Source organism: Felis catus, chromosome B4, assembly GCF_018350175.1.
Source record: "Felis catus isolate Fca126 chromosome B4, F.catus_Fca126_mat1.0, whole genome shotgun sequence".
NCBI classification, from domain to species: domain Eukaryota; kingdom Metazoa; phylum Chordata; class Mammalia; order Carnivora; family Felidae; genus Felis; species Felis catus.
The window spans coordinates 69,577,559-69,597,305 of NC_058374.1; the positions used below are offsets into that span (position 1 = coordinate 69,577,559).

At 36.8% G+C, this 19,747-nt stretch overlaps 1 protein-coding gene across 5 annotated transcripts in view; it reads right to left on the minus strand.

Annotated features, from left to right (window-relative positions):
• Window positions 1–433: 433 nt before the first annotated feature.
• Window positions 434–19,747, minus strand: part of GXYLT1 (glucoside xylosyltransferase 1) — a 52,897-nt gene continuing 33,583 nt past the window's right edge. For 2 of the 5 annotated variants that reach the window (XM_045061650.1, XM_045061651.1), the window contains 4 exons: window positions 19,085–19,208; window positions 18,598–18,770; window positions 6,194–6,351; window positions 434–5,949 (listed from right to left, as the gene is read on the minus strand). In XM_045061650.1, the coding sequence (XP_044917585.1) occupies window positions 5,922–5,949; window positions 6,194–6,351; window positions 18,598–18,770; window positions 19,085–19,208 (483 nt within the window). In that variant the 3' untranslated portion in view covers window positions 434–5,921. Of the gene's footprint in view, window positions 6,352–18,597; window positions 18,771–19,084; window positions 19,209–19,747 lie in introns of all 5 variants that reach the window. The other 3 variants (XM_023256949.2, XM_023256950.2, XM_023256951.2) reach the window with 2 other exon arrangements.

Sequence of the window (19,747 nt, forward strand, 5' to 3'; positions counted from 1 at the left end):
CAACGTTGTTCCCTTTCCTCTGAGCAGCCATTTTTCAAGGGAAGGCCATTTTGAAGTTTGGGGCAAATCTCCATGGTCTGAGCCAACTGTTAACGAATTGCATTCCCTTTGCAAAGTGGCTGTTTTAGACAGACATTATTATGGCTATAAGAGCTAGTAGAACCTTCTTCTTGCAAAAAAAGACATATATTTCTGCCTCTGGTTGTCATGTGCACCTGGATATTAGCTGTCACTCTGTGGCCATGTGGTTGAGACCAAGCTCACATGCTGAAAATGCTGAAAAACAGACAGTACCTAGCTTCTGATGACACTGTTCAGCTGTAGAAATAGCCAATCTTGAAAGTGCTTACAGCCTAGGCTCCTAGTTATCAGGGATCTCAACCCTAAAGATTCCAAAATTGTTTTTGATTGCTAGAATAATTCAGACACATCATTTGAAGAAATTAAACATTTATCAAGTACATGTTTATTTAGCAACAGCAATACAGTTTCTCAAGAAAAAGAGGAACTGAATTCCCCCACAACAGAACAAAGCAACTTTCCATTATTCTCAGGTTACATCCAAATCTATCATCTTATACCCCCTTAATAAATTTCAAGATACACCAAATACTGGGAGGAAGATAACCAAATTATCCTAAAACCATAATATTTTAAGGTAAAAGGCAGTTTAAGGATAGTAATTTCTATATATCACAGTACACCAACAGTCCTTCCTGTAGCTTTAGGACCAAACTAACTCAAAATATTAACGTATTTATGCAAAATGTTTATGAAAAATTGAAACACTTGCAAATTTTTCCAGTTTCTGATTTCAAGGACAGGTGCAAAACATCATCCCCTTCATAGATCTTCTATTACAGCATCCATAAAAAACCATTGGTCCAGCTCTCAAACACTGATGACAATGCATACGATGTATGTGGGTTTTGCTAAGTCTTGAATGGATGACCTATTCTACAGGTATACTACAAACCCTGAATTATTTTTGCACAACATTCCAATATTCCCTGAAGAGATTTTATACAAAGTTAAAAAGAGCTATTTTCCATCACAAAGTTAACTTACTTTTTAAATGGAATAACACTGTTGCGTTCTCTTCATGTTTTACAAGGAGTTGCATGGTAATACGTGTGTGAATACGCTCACAAATTCAGATTGTATATATAAACTAAACATAAGCAAAGGTTCCGCATCAGTTCTTAAGTTTGATATTAAAATGCCTGACCACAGACCCTTCAAAAAGCATTCACAGTATTGGTAATAAGAGAAATTTTCAAGAGATTTTTTTTCCCTATCTTTTCAAAGGCACTCTTTTGTTTACAAATTGATTTTATAGAAAATTCTAAACAAACAGTACCATTAGACACTTGGAATTATTGGTAGAGATAAGAGATATGGTGACGACACACTGTTTTCCATTTAAAAGTAAATCTGACATATAATCAATTTTGAACTACCTAGTCCAACAGCTATTCCACATTCTTCTCATGGTTGAGTAATTCCTAGATATCTGAATTAACATTATAGTCATTTTTTGTTTAAAAAAAAAAAAAAACATTCCTGTGCCACCTCTTAGACTTGTCTTAAGTTTATATAACTTGGTTTTAGAAATCTGGTTTAATGTTCAGTTAATTAGGAAACAGCTTAGCCAGACTTTAAGAGGCAAAAAAGGGTTGCTTTGGCAATGTATAAAAGGATAACTGTTACAGTACAAATCACTATTTAATCTACTTTAATTAAATATTAAAATGCATAAGGCAATTGTTGTTTTAAGACACTTGAAAGACATTTAATGAATGGATAACTGGCCCCACACCTGAAATATTGCACCCCTCCTATCCTTCTCTATTTACTCTAAGGAACCAAAAGAGTTATTTCAAAACAAAAAACAGATCCATGATCTTTCTAAAACACTTCAAAGAGGTTCTGATTACCATTAAAGTATTTATTACTTACAATACAAACTTCTGAGAGACACTGAATAGTATCTCTTCAGGCTTTTCCCTTCAGTGTGTTTCTCCTATTCTCTTGAATCCATTCTTAATGGTGTGACTGCAAATATGCCTACTGAGGAATCAATAGATGTGATTTATTGTGTAAACTGCCATTCAAAGCAGGGCAATGATTCCCAAACCTGGCTTCCTATCAGTTTCATGTAAAAAACTGCTGCTAAGATTCCTGGGGCCCTTCGGACCTAACCAAGCCATCCCCTCCACCCCAGCCTCCCCTGTGAATCCATGTGGTTAGTCTTGCATAACCCAACACCTGGGATGACTTTAGAACAATATTATAAAGGAGGGTATCTGTCATCATGTTTCCACAGGTCTTAGCTCACAAACTGGGATCCAGGTAAAAAAAAAAATACAATGTTGATCATCACCACTAAATTTACGTCAGTGAGTAGAGTGACCGGAAAAAGACTCTAGTATTGATAAATCAAACCAAGGTAGCTGTGCTGCCCACCTCTATGGAAGCCAACACCCCTCCTGACCCTGGAGGGTCTCATGAACTGAAACACAAGCCAGGAAGACAGTTGCATGGGGAGGGGGTGCTAAACTAAAAAGTGACTGTTTCCATAGCATTTCTCTCCATCTCCACTTCTCGATTTTCCCACTCTCATTCCATCTTTTCTCTTACTCTGCCGTTTGCCATTCTCACTTTTACTCCCTTCTCTTTCCTCACTTTTCTCACTTTCTCTTTTTTCCTTCTCTTTATTTGATTATTCATTTATAATCACCCCTTTCTGCTCTGCTTTCTCTTTCTTAAAAACTCCTCCTTACATAATATAAGCAAATTCATACTGGAGATATAATACATGTCAGAAAACACTGATCCACTCACCCTAAGGAAACAAAATGATATGTATAGGAGGCAACATAACAAAACAGAACCTCAACAGTAATGCTCGTGTGGCATGTACAAACCATAGAGAATGCATTCAAATCCGTCATTTCTGTTGAGTCACATAACTTCCTGACTTATGACTTCTGAGTCTCATGAGGTGGGAAGAGCATATTGATTGTTTACAAACCAAGGCACATGGAAGGTGAAATGAAATGCCTGGGATCCCAGACCAAGAAAATAATCCAGATGTAACACACAGACTAGTTTTCTTTCCACTATACCAGTAACATCTCATGGGAGGCAAGACGAAACAGCAACAGATAAGCGGTACTATTATTTCAGGTTCTAAAGTGTCCAAAAGATAACTGGGTTACCTTATATATTATGAACTATTCCTCACGAGGAAAAAAATTTTATGTATTGCTTTAAAATGTAAATCACAATATATATTTTCTAAAGGTTTCCAAGTTCTTTTAAGATGGCTACTTCATACAAATAAAGTTTGACTACAGTTTGAAGTCATTCCACTTTGGTAATACCGTAGCCCAGAGATCGTTCTGAGGTCAGAATTGTTCTAACACAAAGACTCAAAGAACATTATATAATGTAATTTATATAAACTGCATAGATATACTGTTTTATGAAAAGAAATATAATATGTTCTCTAAGTTGTTCTACAATTTTATTTCATTAATGCTGAGAACTGCCTTTCTGAAGAATTCTCAAAGAAAAAGTTACCCTATCTAAAGATAAATTCAGAAAACTCATTTTACTATTGTTATGAACTTTCTGTAATAACCTAAATTTTAGGTAAATATAGCCCCTAAAGTAGGAAGTTTTCACCATACCCCAATTTATGGTAAAATGCCCAATTAAGTCAGGTCTGAATAAACCAGATGAAGAACCTTCTAACTGATCTACAGTATGGAGCATGTGACAGTGTAAATAAGTCACAACATGAGACCACAGTATACAGGTCAGTTGGATTAAATCATGACCATACTCTACACAGTCCCAACCCACTCTATTAGAGGCTCTCTGTTCACTGAGGAAATTAAAACTAAGAAAGTTACTAATAATATAAATTCCTATTTTTTCAATAACCCCAATTACTCTAATATTTCAGAATCACATTTATAATCCAGCTGTGCCAAGAATTATGGTATTCTAACTTCAATCTTCAAGTTGGCAAAATGATTCCTAATAGTTCTAAACTAGCTGACATCAGAATCACCTGAGGTGCTTATTAAAAACAGAATCATATGACTTATTTTTGTACCCTAATTCTAACATCGGAGACAATTAAGGAAATTTGCTTAGGAATGGATAGTAAATGACGTCAAAGGAGGTATGATGTCATCATAGTTACCAAAGTACTTATAGCGATGAAATAATAGGCTCTCTGGGATTTTCTTTAAGAGACTCTTCAGCAAAGAAAAGGGGAATAGATAATGCAAACATCGTTAAGATATTTTAAGGGTTTGACCTGGGCAAGAAGTACCACTGTACTGTTCTACTTTTGCGTAGTTTTTAAATCTCTTCACTAAAAAAAAAAAAAAATGTTTGCAGACTCCATCCTAGACACAGTGTACAAGAGTCTCCTAAGTGAAGCCCAGGGATCCACACTCAACAAGCTCCCCACGAGAGTCTAATATAGACAGGCAAAGTTCTCTCTTGGGGGCCACTAGAAATGATCTTATATGTACCCTCCAAACTTCAAAATTCTAGGATTCTCATTTTCTACTCAATAAACTCAATTTCAGCACAGTTCACAAGATCTCATATTCACCATGGCATTCTGCCAAGGACATAGAGGCTGTGTTCTCTAAACCCATCTATTTGAAGAATGCTGGGCTGGTTATTAACTTCCAATTTGCCTTTTTTACACCTTCCTCTCTCAATTTGACCCTGACTAAAGTGAAAAAGACAGGGGACAACCACACTGACCATGTCTATCTGCATATGTCATGTTTCCACAGAGGGCACTCTAGCTTTATAAAGCTAATCACCACTATTTTCACGCAAGTGGTATTCTTCCTTCATGATTTTCCCTTCTCTAAGTATTAAGATATCAAAAGGGAAAAGAATAACCATGTAGTACTTACTAAAGTGAGACATACACTGCAGGACAGTACATGCTAAGTACTCAGAATCTACAGTTACGTTAGAGAATAGTCAAGAACACTAAGAGAAATAATGTTTCAAGATTAAAAGAAAGTCTTAAGTGATGCTCAAAAAAGGAAGACATGTACATTAAACCAATCAAAACTACTTTTTTAATACTCATAACAATCTTCTTAATCCAAATCATTCATGAACGTTGTCTGACTGACTTAAAGTAAGGCTCTCTACATTTGCTTCTTCAAAAGTATCCTGCAAAGCCATTCTGAGGTAGAAGAAAAAAAAAGTTTAAATGGACCACCTTTTTTCCTGCTTCATTGTAACCAATATTACTGTTCACAGGAAGTATACAGCTTATGCATTTTGGTCCATCACATTTTCCACAATCACGGAAGTATACTAGTTAGGTTCTCATTTATGATCAGCAGATCTTTTGCTTCCAGAATGCCCAGTAAAGCTGAAAATTTTCATTTAAAGTGATGAAAATTTCCAAAAATATCTGTTTAACAATCTCAGATCTGAGTTTTGGCAAGTCAGGTTAGCATATACAAATGAAAATACTACATTTCACAAACACACAAAGAGACAAAAACTCCCAACATGTTTACCGTTTTTTTCACTTTCTTATACAGCTCAGTTTTAAACGTGCAGCTTACTTATAATCTAATCTTAAACATGATTGTCACAGAAATAGTTTAAAACAGAGATGAAATGTATAAAGGCACACATCGATTGTCAATAGTTACATCGGTTACATCACATTGCTTTAGAAACAGAACACGTTCTGTTCCTGTAAACTTTGTGTCACACATTTAAAGTGAGGTTAGTGCTGACATAAAACTACTGCTATACTCACAGTTTGAGTGTTTTCACTGTGTATGAGGTACATTTTCTCCATCCATACACCCCTACTGTTCTTACTTACTTGAGAAGAGTCAACCAAATTCTGTAGGCTACAACCATTCAATGTTTTCATCAATACTGGAATGACAGCAAATAACATTACAAAACATCAGAGATCAAAAGTGTCTTCTTGTTGGGATCCAATACTTTAACTTATTCTTCATTACATGAATATTTGCTTATTTAACTTCTTCAGGAAAAACAATTATTCTGAAGATGAATAATTCCTTCCTGAACACTTCATTCAAGACTATTCCTTCACACATATCCCCTGATATTTTGTTGTTTTAATTCATTTGAGTTGGCAGTCACCAAGAATCACCTTTCCTTTGGTGGTCTATCATAACGATCTTGTATGCTTTTTGTTAGCTGTTTGATAAATATTTTGTAAATTTTTCCACAGTAGGTATGGACTGTCTTTTGTAGTTCCAGTTCTAAAGGTTTTAATAAGGAACGGATGTTGTCATCTTTAAAAGAACACTAGAGAAAGAAAATAAAAAGACAAAGATATATATAAAAATTTAATTAAACCCCAAACAACTTCTTCAATCAATTTAATATTGGTAACTTCCAGTCTCACAAAAAGTATATATGCTCAACAAATATGTTCAATGAATTAAATGGCTGTATGATCTCACATTAGTGGAGAAAGTCAGAGTAAATCACTGGGGGGCATCAGGGAAAGTTTTTCAGAGAAGATGTAATGGAGGCAGGGCATCCCAAGCCAAGGCAAGAAAGAACATGTACAAGGGGCAGAGAAGGCCCAGAGACATGTACTGGTATAAGATGATGATCAAAAGTTCTGAAGGTGTCTGAGAGACACTAAGGAAGGACGAAAGTCACTCTGATAACAGTGTTGAGGCTGTACTACAAACGACTGAGAGAAAGCCATGGAGTGGGAGGAATGTAAAACGCCAGCACAGTTCAGGGTTTCCCAAAGAGCCCCTAACTGCACAAAGGGGTCCCATGGGTAAATGCATTTGGGAGCTGCTGCACATCATGCATTCTTCGTGGGAACTCACACTGGCACATGAAAAGCCCAGGGGCGCCTGGGGGGCTCAGTCGGTTAAGCATCTGACTTCAGCTCATGTCATGATCTCACGGCTTGGGAGTTCAAGCCCTGCGTCAGGCTCTGTGCTGACAGGTCAGAGCCTGAAGCCTGCTTCAGGTTCTGTCTCCCTCTCTCTGTGTCTCCACCCCCCTCCCCCACCACTTACACTCTGTCTCTCTCTCTCTCCAATATGAATAAACATTTTAAAAAAAGAAAGAAAAAGCAAAGCAAAGCCGTAAACAGTAAAATGAAAAATATGCACATTGAACATTGTTTGGCCCACTATTTCCAAAATATATTTTTGACCAGTCCTTTTTCCCTGTAAAATACATTAATATCCCAAGGAATATATTTTGAAAATACTGTAGTAGCAGCTAAGTGGAAATAACTTGTGATTTTAGTGTTTTCAACCAGCTCTGTTTTTTTAAAATAATTTTTTCAAGTTTATTTATTTTGAGAGAGAGTGGGAGAGCACAAGTAGGGGAGGGGCAGAGAGAGAAGGGGACAGAAGAATCCCAAGCAGACTCCATGCTGTCTGCGCAGAGCCCATTGCAGGGCTCGATCCCAAGAACGCGAGATCATGACCTGAGCCGAAACCAAGAACAGGACGCTTAACCTACTGAGCCACCCAGGCATCCCTAACCAGCTATATTGTTTTATTTGGCCTTTGCAACTAGGCATTTTTTCAATTAGAATGATAGATGGGGCTTGAAAATGGAACATTTTATGTGAAAGTTTGGTATCAGTGAAATATGCAAGATCTTGAAGGAAATCCAGAGCCTGAAATCACAGAAGGATCAAATGACCTGAGGTCATTCCCAAGGTTCACCACCATGACAGGGAACCATGACACCATGACGGGACGGGACGGGACGGGAAAAGGAAAGGAAAAGGGAAGGAAAAGGGAAGGGAAGGGAAGGGAAGGGAAGGGAAGGGAAGGGAAGGGAAGGGAAGGGAAGGGAAGGGAAGGGAAGGAAAAGGAAAGGAAAAGGAAAGGAAAAGGAAAGGAAAAGGAAAAGGAAAAGGAAAAGGAAAAGGAAAGGAAAAGGAAAAGGAAAAGGAAGGGAAGGGAAGGGAAGGGAAGGGAAAAGGAAAGGAAAGGAAAAAGGAAAGGAAAAAGGAAAGGAAAAAGGAAAGAAAAAGGAAAGGAAAAAGGAAAGGAAAAAGGAAAGGAAAAAGGAAAGGAAAAAGGAAAGGAAAAAGGAAAGGAAAAAGGAAAGGAAAAAGGAAAGGAAAAAGGAAAGGAAAAAGGAAAGGAAAAAGGAAAGAAAAAGGAAAGAAAAAGGAAAGGAAAAAGGAAAGGAAAAAGGAAAGGAAAAAGGAAAGGAAAAAGGAAAGGAAAAAGGAAAGGAAAAAGGAAAGGAAAGGAAAGGAAAGGAAAGGAAAGGAAAGGAAAGGAAAGGAAAAAGGAAAGGAAAAAGGAAAGGAAAAAGGAAAGGAAAAAGGAAAGGAAAAAGGAAAGGAAAAAGGAAAGGAAAGGAAAGGAAAGGAAAGGACCAATAGAATCACAATTAGTGAGTCTACAGGAAGCCGCAGCCAACCTTTGGAAACAGGATGAACTTGGATGATAATTTGTAACATGGCTTTTATCACTGTATAGATGTAAACAGATGCTAAACCTCAGTATCTCTTCAGAAAGAAAACTATGAGCATTAACTGCATGAAACCATCACTCTTGGGGTGATTTTCAAAACCCAATCACATACACTGAAGATAAACATTGTTTTGAAGATCAAAAAAAGGGGGGAAGGGGAGCTTCACTAGGAAGAATGTAATGAAAATAATAATTAAAAAAAAGAAAGAAAGAAAATAACTGACACATAGGTATCTGGGAGAAATTAAAAGCTGGACTAGTTTTGTTTTGTTTTGTTTTGTTTTGGTTTGGTTTGGTTTGGTTTAAAGGACCTCCTACATGCAAAGCACTTAAGAGCTTTAAATGTATTAAGCATTTAAGCCTCATACCAACTTTAGGAACAGTAATATAATTACCCCACTTACAATCAAGCAACTAAGTTACAAACAACTGAGGCAAGGAGAGAGAATTCTCCTAGTTACAAAGGTAGTAAGTAGCCAAGCCAGAATTCAACCCCAGCTCCAAAACTACAAGCTGCCGACCACCACACAGCACTGCTTATCCAAATAAATATATGAAACTGTGTCAAATCAGTTTCAAAAGTCCTGTTGAAAGGTAAAGCTCAATTAACAGTGGGAAACTGGGAAAACAGCTATGCTCTGTAAAGGTGTGCCTAAAATTTGTTTGGGGTTAAAAGCAGCAGCCATGTTGAACGAGGCAACCTTTATCAAGTGACACTGTCAAGTAACATCTCAACGTACACAAAAAACATGCTTGGACAACTGTGTTTGAGAGGCAGATAATACTGCGAAGACCAAACTACGATCTTTTTCTTACTCAGCAATGACAATAAAATAAAAATATTACAACGCCACTTAAAAGTTAATTCCCACAGGGGCACCTGGTGGCTCAAGCAGTTAGGTGTCTGATTCCTGATTTAGACTCAGGTCATGATCCTATGGTTCTGTCAGTGCAGAGCCTACTTGCTATTCTGTCTCCCTCTCTCTCCGCCCCTCCCCCGTTTGCTCTTTATATCTGTCTCAAAATAAAAATAAACTAAAAAAAAGAGTTAATTCCCACAAATATGAAGTACTTGAGATTCAGTTCATTCATTTTCATGTTATTTAAATCCAAGTGCTTGTGGTTAAAAAATTTTTTCTTCCCTGAGAAACTATTTTGATGAAGATTTTTATGAAATAATAACAGTGCCTCATGAATTAGAGCTCTAATTTTAGTCCCCATAACACAACTAATTTTACCCTTAAGAGAGAAGATGATAAATTACCAAAATTTCCAACTATATAAATACAGCCTGAAGCCCCAGCACCTTCTGCCATTCATATAATCTGTAGCACCAAAAAGTTGTGCAGGACATAACTTGCATCTAGGTGTTCCCCTTCCCAGAGGCCACATGTGGCCTTACCTGACTACAGGCCTCTTTCCACACTGGATGCTGTGCCTGACTCATTCACCTTTCCTTCTCTGCCTAGTACTCATCCTTGAAGCTCAGTTCAAATGTCTGCACTTCTGAGAAGCCTTTCCTCATACAGTTAATCACTCCTTCTTCACTGGCACAGTACCCAGTACACAAACTTTTAAGATCATGCTTTTATACATAAGACTGTCAGTTGAAAGGCAGTGAATAAGTATTGAGGCTAAGATGACCACAATTAGATAATCTGAGGCATTTTCAAAGAATAGAACAGGTTTTTAAAAGATGACAAAATGGCAATTCAATCCAACAAAATGCTGAGAGCCAAGTACACACAAGAAGGTCCAATAGTAACCCTAAACCACGATTTCACCTTCCATGGTTTCTGTTCCCTGCAGCCAACTGCAGTCTGGAAGCAGATGGTCCTCCTTCTGACACACTGTGAGAAGGTCAACAATAGCCTAACGCTGCTACAATGCCTCACTTCATCCCATCACATAGGCATTTCATCATCCCACATCATCACAGGAAGAAGGGTGAGCACAGGACAATAAGATATTTTGAGAGAGACTACATTCACATGACTTTTATTACACTATATTGTTATAACTGTTCTATTTCATTATTGGTTATCGTTAATCTCTTATGTGCCTAATTTATAGAGTAAATTCTATCACAGATATGTATGTATAGGAAAAAACAAGTAGGTATAGGGTTCAGTACTATCTACAGTTTCAGACATCCACTGGGGGTCTTGAAACATGACCCATGGATTAGGGGTGGGGACTACCATTGCATAGGAGGGAAACACTCAGGACTCCCTTGCAGAGATAGTTATGCAAATATAAGCAGGATGTGGAGTAAATCAAAGTTAACACAGAACCACCAAGAAATGTAATTCAGAATGAAATACATGAAGCAGAAAATACCTTATAGAGCAATAAAATGTTTTGTTCCCATTTTGCATTCGCAATTTCTAATCTTAATATTTTTATTCACTCAACAACTAATATTTAACAAATACGTATGGACTGTAAAACCTGACTTGCTGGAAGACACAGCCATGCATTTACATTTTAAAGATGGTTCATATCCTTTATAATTCAAATTGTTCATCTGCATTCAATGGCTATGACTAAGTTTCTGTCTGAAACTCACATAAATACCCTTGTCTCAATGCAATGCTTTTAAAAATTACACTTCTCGCTGAATTATAGATAAGGGAAGATAAAAACACTAAGCAAGAGCACCATAAAAGACTGATTAACTTCATTAAATTGAAAAATGGAAACATATAGCAATAGTTAATACAGATCCAAAACGAACACAAATAATCATTAATTCAGTATTTAAAAATATTTTAAAAGATTTATTTTTTAAAAATCAAGCATAATTAATCACCTTAAAACCATTACTCATCTTTTTAAAGGTATATATTTACCAAAGATAAAAGAATAGATCATATAAAACTCGTGAGATTTAATTCCTCAATAACAGATTTTCTTAATGCTCAAAGGAAACAAAGAAATCCTATTTTTATAGGAATGCATTTCTTTTCAATCGTGCAGTCTCAGAATCCCAAAAGTACTTTTCTTCATTTTTATCACCTTTTGACAACCCACGATAAAGCATTATTAATATACAAAATTGATTTCTGAGGGCATACAAGGTCTGCTACATTAAAATGAACATCAACACTAAATTTTATAATTCTTTGGTGAGTGTCACTGTATCATGATAAACTGATTACCCAGAAACTTTATCTGTCAAGTTTATAGAAGAAACTTAGCAAATACACAAAATGGTAGCCTACAATGCTCTCAGCACTGCACCTACCGCCACGTTTGAGAAACACCAATTTCCAGGAAAAAACTTCAGTTCCTTATCACTGCAGATCATCACTTAACCTGGCCCTGCACCAGCACACTGACCCCATCCCAGCCACTGCGAACCCAGCACTCCATCCAACTGAACAGCTCCACACCTGACCTCTCTGTGGACTTTTTGAGAAAAAAGCATTTTTTGTGTAGAAAACCCCTGAACCTTTTTCTCAAGCAGTACTCTGCCCAGAAAGACCATCCTCCTGGAAAACTCTTACTCATTCAAGGCCCACTTCAAATGCCTCCTTGTGAGGCCTTCCCTGGCCCTTCAAGGCAAAAAGCTCTTAACAGTTTCAGTACCATCTCTGTCACAACGGATTATAGTTAAGTATTTTCATTCTCATTCCTATTAATGAGGATGTACTAGGCCAGTTATTAGCAATAAAAAAAAACAAGTATCTAGAAAATAGGGTCAATCAGCTCTTCTCCTGACCCCCACACTTAAGCCAAACTAGCACTATTATCTATTTATGTTCTGTCTTCACATCCACATAAGATTAGGCACAGTCTAGTCGAACAGAGTACATCTGCATGAGGGATAAGTGGTAACATGTATTTCTCCCAAAGTATCAGTGAATTAGCTGCATAGACAGTGAAGACATAGCCCATTAAGCAAAATCATAAATCCATTTGGATTTGCCCCAAGTCTTGGTCCCCAACATATTCACGGAGACCTGGTTCATGCATCCATCTAAGGGTATGTAAAGTATAATCACTCCCTTGGCACAAAAACAGACACATAGACCAATGGAATAGAATAGAAACCCCAGAACTAGACCCACAAACGTATGGCCAACTCATCTTTGACAAAGCAGGAAAGAACATCCAATGGAAAAAAGACAGTCTCTTTAACAAATGGTGCTGGGAGAACTGGACAGCAACATGCAGAAGACTGAAACTAGACCACTTTCTCACACCATTCACAAAAATAAACTCAAAATGGATAAAGAACCTGAATGTGAGACAGGAAACCATCAAAACCCTAGAGGAGAAAGCAGGAAAAGACCTCTGACCTCAGCTGTAGCAATTTCTTACTTGGCACATCCCCAAAGGCAAGGGAATTAAAAGCAAAACTGAACTACTGGGACCTTATGAAGATAAAAAGCTTCTGCACAGCAAAGGAAACAACCAACAAAACTAAAAGGCAACCAACGGAATGGGAAAAGATATTTGCAAATGACATATCAGACAAAGGGCTAGTATCCAAAATCTATAAAGAGCTCACCAAACTCCACACCCAAAAAACAAATAACCCAATGAAGAAATGGACAGAAAACGTGAATAGACACTTCTCTAAAGAAGACATCCGGATGGCCAACAGGCACATGAAAAGATGCTCAACGTCACTCCTTATCAGGGAAATACAAATCAAAACCACACTCAGGTATCACCTCACGCCAGTCAGAGTGGCCAAAATGAACAAATCAGGAGACTACAGATGCTGGAGAAACGGGAACCCTCTTGCACTGTTGGTGGGAATGCTAATTGGTGCAGCCACTCTGGAAAACAGTGTGGAGGTTCCTCAAAAAATTAAAAATAGACCTACCCTATGACCCAGCAGTAGCACTGCTAGGAATTTACCTAAGGGATATAGGAGTACTGATGCATAGGGGCACTTGTACCCCAATGTTTACAGCAGCACTCTCAACAATAGTCAAATTATGGAAAGAGCCTAAATGTCCATCAACTGATGAATGGATAAAGAAATTGTGGTTTATATACACAATGGAGTACTATGTGGCAATGAGAAAGAATGAAATATGGCCCTTTGTAGCAACGTGGATGGAACTGGAGAGTGTGATGCTAAGTGAAATAAGCCATACAGAGAAAGACAGATACCACATGGTTTCACTCTTACGTGGATCCTGAGAAACTTAACAGAAACCCATTGGGGAGGGGAAGGAAAAAAAAAAGAGGTTAGAGTGGAAGAGAGCCAAAGCATAAGAGACTCTTAAAAACTGAGAACAAACTGAGGGTTGATGGGGGGTGGGAGGCAGGGGAGGGTGGGTGATGGTTATTGAGGAGGGCACCTTTTGGGATGAGCACTGGGTGTGGTATGGAAACCAATTTGACAATAAACTTCATATATTGAAAAGAAAAATTAAAAAATAAAAAATAAAAAAATAAAAAAAATAAAGTATAATCGCTCCCTGTCAACTCACCTTAATTACATAAAAGGATTGTTAAGACCCGGGGAAAAAAAGAACAGATATCTAAGACAAGGGTGGGGGAGGGGCAGTATAATTTTTTTCATTGTCAATATAAAGCAGATGCTTAAAAGAGGAAAATGAGTGATGGGCACTGAGGAGGGCACTTGTTGGGATGAGCACTAGGTGTTTATGTAAGCTAATTTGACAATAAATTATATTAAAAAAACCCAGACACCAGCATGGGGGGGGGGGGAGGTTTAAAAAAAAAAAAAAAAAAAAAGAGGAAATCCTGTTTACAAAGGCAACAAAGAAATTACAATACTGAAGCATAAACTTACGATCTGTTCAAAATATGAACAAATCTATTAAACATTCATGAAAGACACAAATGGAAAGATAGTCCTTGTTCTTGATTAAGATGTCTCAACAACCAAACGTTTCAACACCATCAAAATGTCTGCAGCTCCTAAGAAGCGGACTCACTACCAATAAAAATACAAAGTGAGTTAATATTTGTAGAAAAAGATATCTACAATAGCTAGGAAAACAGTAAGAACAGGCTCTGAAGAAGTAACCCTACCAAATATTAAAACATAACACAACACCTTTATAATTAAAATAGTATTGCATTAGTACAAAAATAGGCCAATGTAACAAAACAGAAAATCCAGATATTACAACAGAACTTTAGTATATAATAAAGTCAGTATCTCAAATCTTTGGGTTAAAGCCGGACTTAAATAAACGGGTATTGAGAGAAGATAGCCATTTGGGAAAAGGTCCATACCTCACCGAATACAAAAGATTAAGTTCCAAATTGAGCAGAAGACTAAATGTAATAAATGATACTGTATGCAGGTGAATTTTTCTACAACCTGAGTGTAAGAATTAAAAGGCTTTCTAATTATGAATTTTTCTTAAAACTTTTAAAAACTTGATTACATAAAATTAAAAAAAAAATTTTTGCAAAAATGCTATAAACAAAGTAGAACTGGCAGAAAATATTTCTAGGAGATATCACAGAAAAAGGACTAATGTCCCTAAAATACAAAGAACTTACAACAATTGGCAGGAAAGGAGGGGGGAAGCAAACACCAAAATTCCCTCATGGTGATGGTTGCACAACTCTGTAAATATGCTAAAAATTACTGAATTATGCACTTTATTTTTTAATTTTTAATGTTTATTTAATTTTGAGAGAGAGAGAGAAAAAGACAGAGTGCAAGCAGGGAGGTGGTGGGTGGCAGGGCAGAGGGAGAGGAAGACACAGAGTCCGAAGCAGGCTCCAGGCTCTGAGCTGTCAGCCCAGAGTCCAACGTATGTCTTGAAGTCATGAACTGCAAGATCATGACCTGAGCCAAAGTCGTAAGCTTAAGGGACTGAGCCACCCAGGAGCCGTGAATTATGCACTTTAAATGAGTGAACTTTGTATATATAAATTATGTGTCTAGAAAATTATTTATTTTTTTAATGTTTATTTATTTCTGAGAGAGAAAGAGAGCACAAGTTGGGGAGGGGCAGAGAGAGGGAGACACAGAATCCAAAGCAGCTCTAGACTCTGAGCTGTCAGCACAGAGCCCGACACAGGGCTCAAACCCACGAACCATGAGATCATGACCTGAGAGTCGGACACTTAACCAACAGAGCCATCCAGGTGCCCCGCAATAAAATTATTTTTAAAAACCTATAGAATAGGTAAAAGAGACCTGAAAGAAAATTCACCAAAGAAAAGATATGAAAATGGCCCTTACATATATAAAACGATGCTGACCTCACTCATAAAAGAAATTAAAACTAAACTAAGATTCCATTTCTCACTCATCAAAATGGCAAAATTTTGAAGGCTTGAAAACACACTCTACTGATGATGCTGTTGGGAAATAGGCCTCCTCATAAAATGTGGGCAGGAATTCAAATAATCCTTCTGTAGGGGAAATAGGCAGTATCTTCAATCCTTAATGCCACTTGCAGGAACTTACCCTGAAGATACATCTCCCATCAATATAAACATATATACGGCAAGGTTATGCACTGCTGCATTATTCAGAATTCAATATGTTGGAAACTACGAAAATATTCAAATGTAAGAGATTGCTTGAATAAACGCTGGTATATACACAAAACTCTGAAATAGGATACAGTCTTTAAAAAAAAAAGATAAATGGGTGGGGGGGATGGGTGAAACAGGTGATGGGCATTAAGGAGTGCACTTGTGATGATCACTGAGTGGTGGATATATAGAATTGTCTAGTCACTATATTGTACACCTGAAACTAACATAACACTGAATGTTAACTATACTGGAATTAAGATAAAATTTTTTAAAAAGAGGAAGAGATTTATTAATGCATGAATTTTTAGACTTTTAAGTGAAAAAAACAAAGAGCAAATAATATAAACAGTATGCTTATATTTTGTGTAAGAAAAGGGGGATTACAAAAAAAAAGAAAAGGGGTATTATAAAATATACATGTATCTGCTCATATATACAGGAAGGACAAATCAGAAAACAATGAAACGGGTAATTTATGGGTTTGGGGGCTTGGGATGGAAGGGGAGGGGGAAAAGTGATACTTCTGAGTAAACCTTTATATAGTTTTGACTTTTATTAACATTTAGCATATCAAATTAAAGTTGAATCAGTAGGAGCATCTGGCTGTGTCAGTCAGTAGACATGCAACTCTTGATCTATGGGGTTGTGATTAACTCCCCACACTGGGTGTGGAGATTACTTAAAAATAAAATCTTTAAAAAAAATAAAAATAAAGTTGAATCAATAAAGGAGGAAAAAAACTTAAAAATGAAAGCATATCGAAGCAAATAAACCCAACTGTATTTCAAATGAATAAAATAACCACACTGAAAGGTAGGAAAAAGAACTAATCCAAGTAGCTGCTGAACACAGTACTGAGTACATGCCCTCATGGGGGTATGGGGGGAAAGTGGTAGATAATGGGAACAAATCCTTAACTCTTCTTAGTAGGTTGGTTTTTACCAAAGAATACAGCATTTCTAAAATTATTTTAAATGTATTGTAAGATTAAGCAGCTAGGAAGTGCTTTATGTCAAAAGGCAGGATTCTAACTGTGGAAGGAGCTAAAACATGAAAACAGAGTAGAAAGCAGGAAGAGCCTTGGGGCAACAGTGGAGGCATCAGTGTGGGTACATGATTGTATATCATATACACTGAATGCATATATGTGTGTATTTAATTTTCCTAGCTCTGTCACTGAAAGAGCTCAGTGGCAGAGACAGTGGCTCAGAAGCAAAGACACCCTTGTGGCAATAAGCATGCCTAGCACCCAGAGCCCTCTGAAAGAAACCAGAGCTCCTTTGACAGATAGCTATTTTCAGGGTTAAGACAGGGAAGGTAAAACAAATTGAGCCTAGCATATTTTGTTGAAAAAATAATAAAGAGGGGTGCCTGGATGCCCAGTCGGTTAAGCATCTGACTTTGGCTCAGGTCATGATCTCATGATTCGTGGGTTTGAGTCCTCTGTTGGGCTCCGTGCTGACAGCTCAGAACCTGGAGCCTGCTTCAGATTCTGTGTCTCCCTCTCTCTCTTTCCATCCCCCATTCATGCTCTCTTTCTCTCTATATCAAAAATAAGCATTAAAAAAAATAATAATGAAGTGGTACTCAAAACAATGATGGGAATATGTCAGATGAGCACACGAGTTTACCAAAAGGGACTCCCAATGACCAAACTGGAAACAACTTAGGCATCAACATAATAAAAGGAAATACTGCATTATAAATCATTAAAAAAAAAAAAACCTATCAATGACTTCTTACTGTTAATGTACAGATCAATAAATTGATAAAAGGGGATGGCTCTACTTTACAGGAGAATGCTAGAGTGCCAAAGTTGTATGCAGAAGGACAGCTAGGGCTGGATAATCATCAATTTGCGACTACCACAGTAAAGACTGGTTTGAACAAGAACCAACAATGGATGCTATATACAGTTTAGAAATTTTGATGAGAAGCAGGGTATTTCCATAAGAGGGAAAAAAACCTACACAATGGAGAAACTGAACGACATTTTGAGTGAGTGATTAAAACCAGCATCACCAATGAAGGGCAGGCACACAAAGGTGACTGTGAATGTGATACCCTGAGAAGGACACATCATTTACATAGTGTTTTGCCCTGGAGGACATACCCTAAACCTCATCATAAGGAAACATCAGACAAGCCAATATAAAGAACAGTCTAATATGGAAGGAGGTAAAGAGGCGCTACTCTCCAAAAATGTCAATGTCATAAAAGACCAAGAAAAACTGAGAAACTGTTCTGCATCAAGAAAGTAAAGACACATGAAAATAATATATCAATATTAAATTTCCTGAGTTTGGTACCTACACTGTGGTTAATAAGAGAACTTCCCTGTTCTTAGTGAAAACACACTCAAGTCTTTAAGGAATAGAAGAGCATTATGTGTGCAACTTATATTCAAATGGTTCAGAAAAAAACATGTCTATATAGAAAGAGAACCAATGATAAAGCAAATGATGTAAAATGTTAGTAATTAACATTAGTAAAGGATATGGACATTTTTTGTATATTCTTGCATATTCTCTAAGTTTGTAAGAATTTCAACATAGAAAGTTCAAAAAATAAAAGAACACATTCTTACATTTCTCAGTGCTTCATAAATAGCTCTAAATGCTGGTTGTTTATCATCATGGTAAACACCTCTGTTCCCATGAAGAATAAAGATTCCTTCTTCTTCTGCTTCCTGGCAATTGCTTCCATATATACAATGATCTGGTCGATAATTCCATTGACATGGAAAAACAAAAAGGCTTTCTATGTGAAGAAAAATAAAACAATAAAGCAAATAACTCTAATTCCACGAATGAACATTCTGCAAAAATTTTAGTTTAAAAATACTGCTCTTACAGGAAATTTAAAAGAGTGCAAAATACGTTTGGCATTTAGATCCCTTCCTACGAAAACAAGATGAAGAAAAGTTTAAAAATAAACGTTTTACTCTTTCCTAAACATAATTAGTGATATTCATTAATGTAAGCCAAAGTCAAATAAATGCATTTCTTCATTTTTGACGACATATTACCTGATGTTTTACAAATGCAAAGAATGAAAGAAATTTAAATGATTACCTGGATTATGAAAAAAGATGATATTCAACAGATCTTGATCCCCCCATGTGATATTCAGTTTGTATTTTTTAAGCAGTGGCATAAGTATATCTCCCCATCGCAGCCGTACAGCTGTCATGTCATTCTGTGGGGAAATACATCAAGAAATGCTCAGGCTTCCATGTTTCAAATGGCAACACAAGGACAGTTCCCCATTCTTCCCTTAGCATTACAGAGCAGCAAGGAGAAATGCAAACTTCTTTTCTTATAAAACCAAGTGACTCAAATGTAAACCTAAATGTGAGTAGGGCTGTCCATTTGGGAGCAGGGAAGATAAAAGAAGACATCTGAAGGTGCATGTAGAAGTGACAAAACTAATAAAAGTCAGGAAAGAATAGGAAAGAGAAAGTAGGTGACAGTGTAAAGTACTATGACTATGACCTTATCTTAAAATGCAGGTAGTTTTAGTACTTGTATCATATGTCTAGATATCACCTATGTCACAGAGCTTTTGGGGGTTCAACCTGTTAATGTATAAGGTACTTGGAACTTTTTATCTAATGTATAAATAAAAAGTACCTAGCACATAGTACATACTTAATGTTAGCTATTACTGTTACCGTGATCACTATCATTCTTAGACTGATTTGCTTATCTTTTATAATTGACATTTCAAAGAAATCC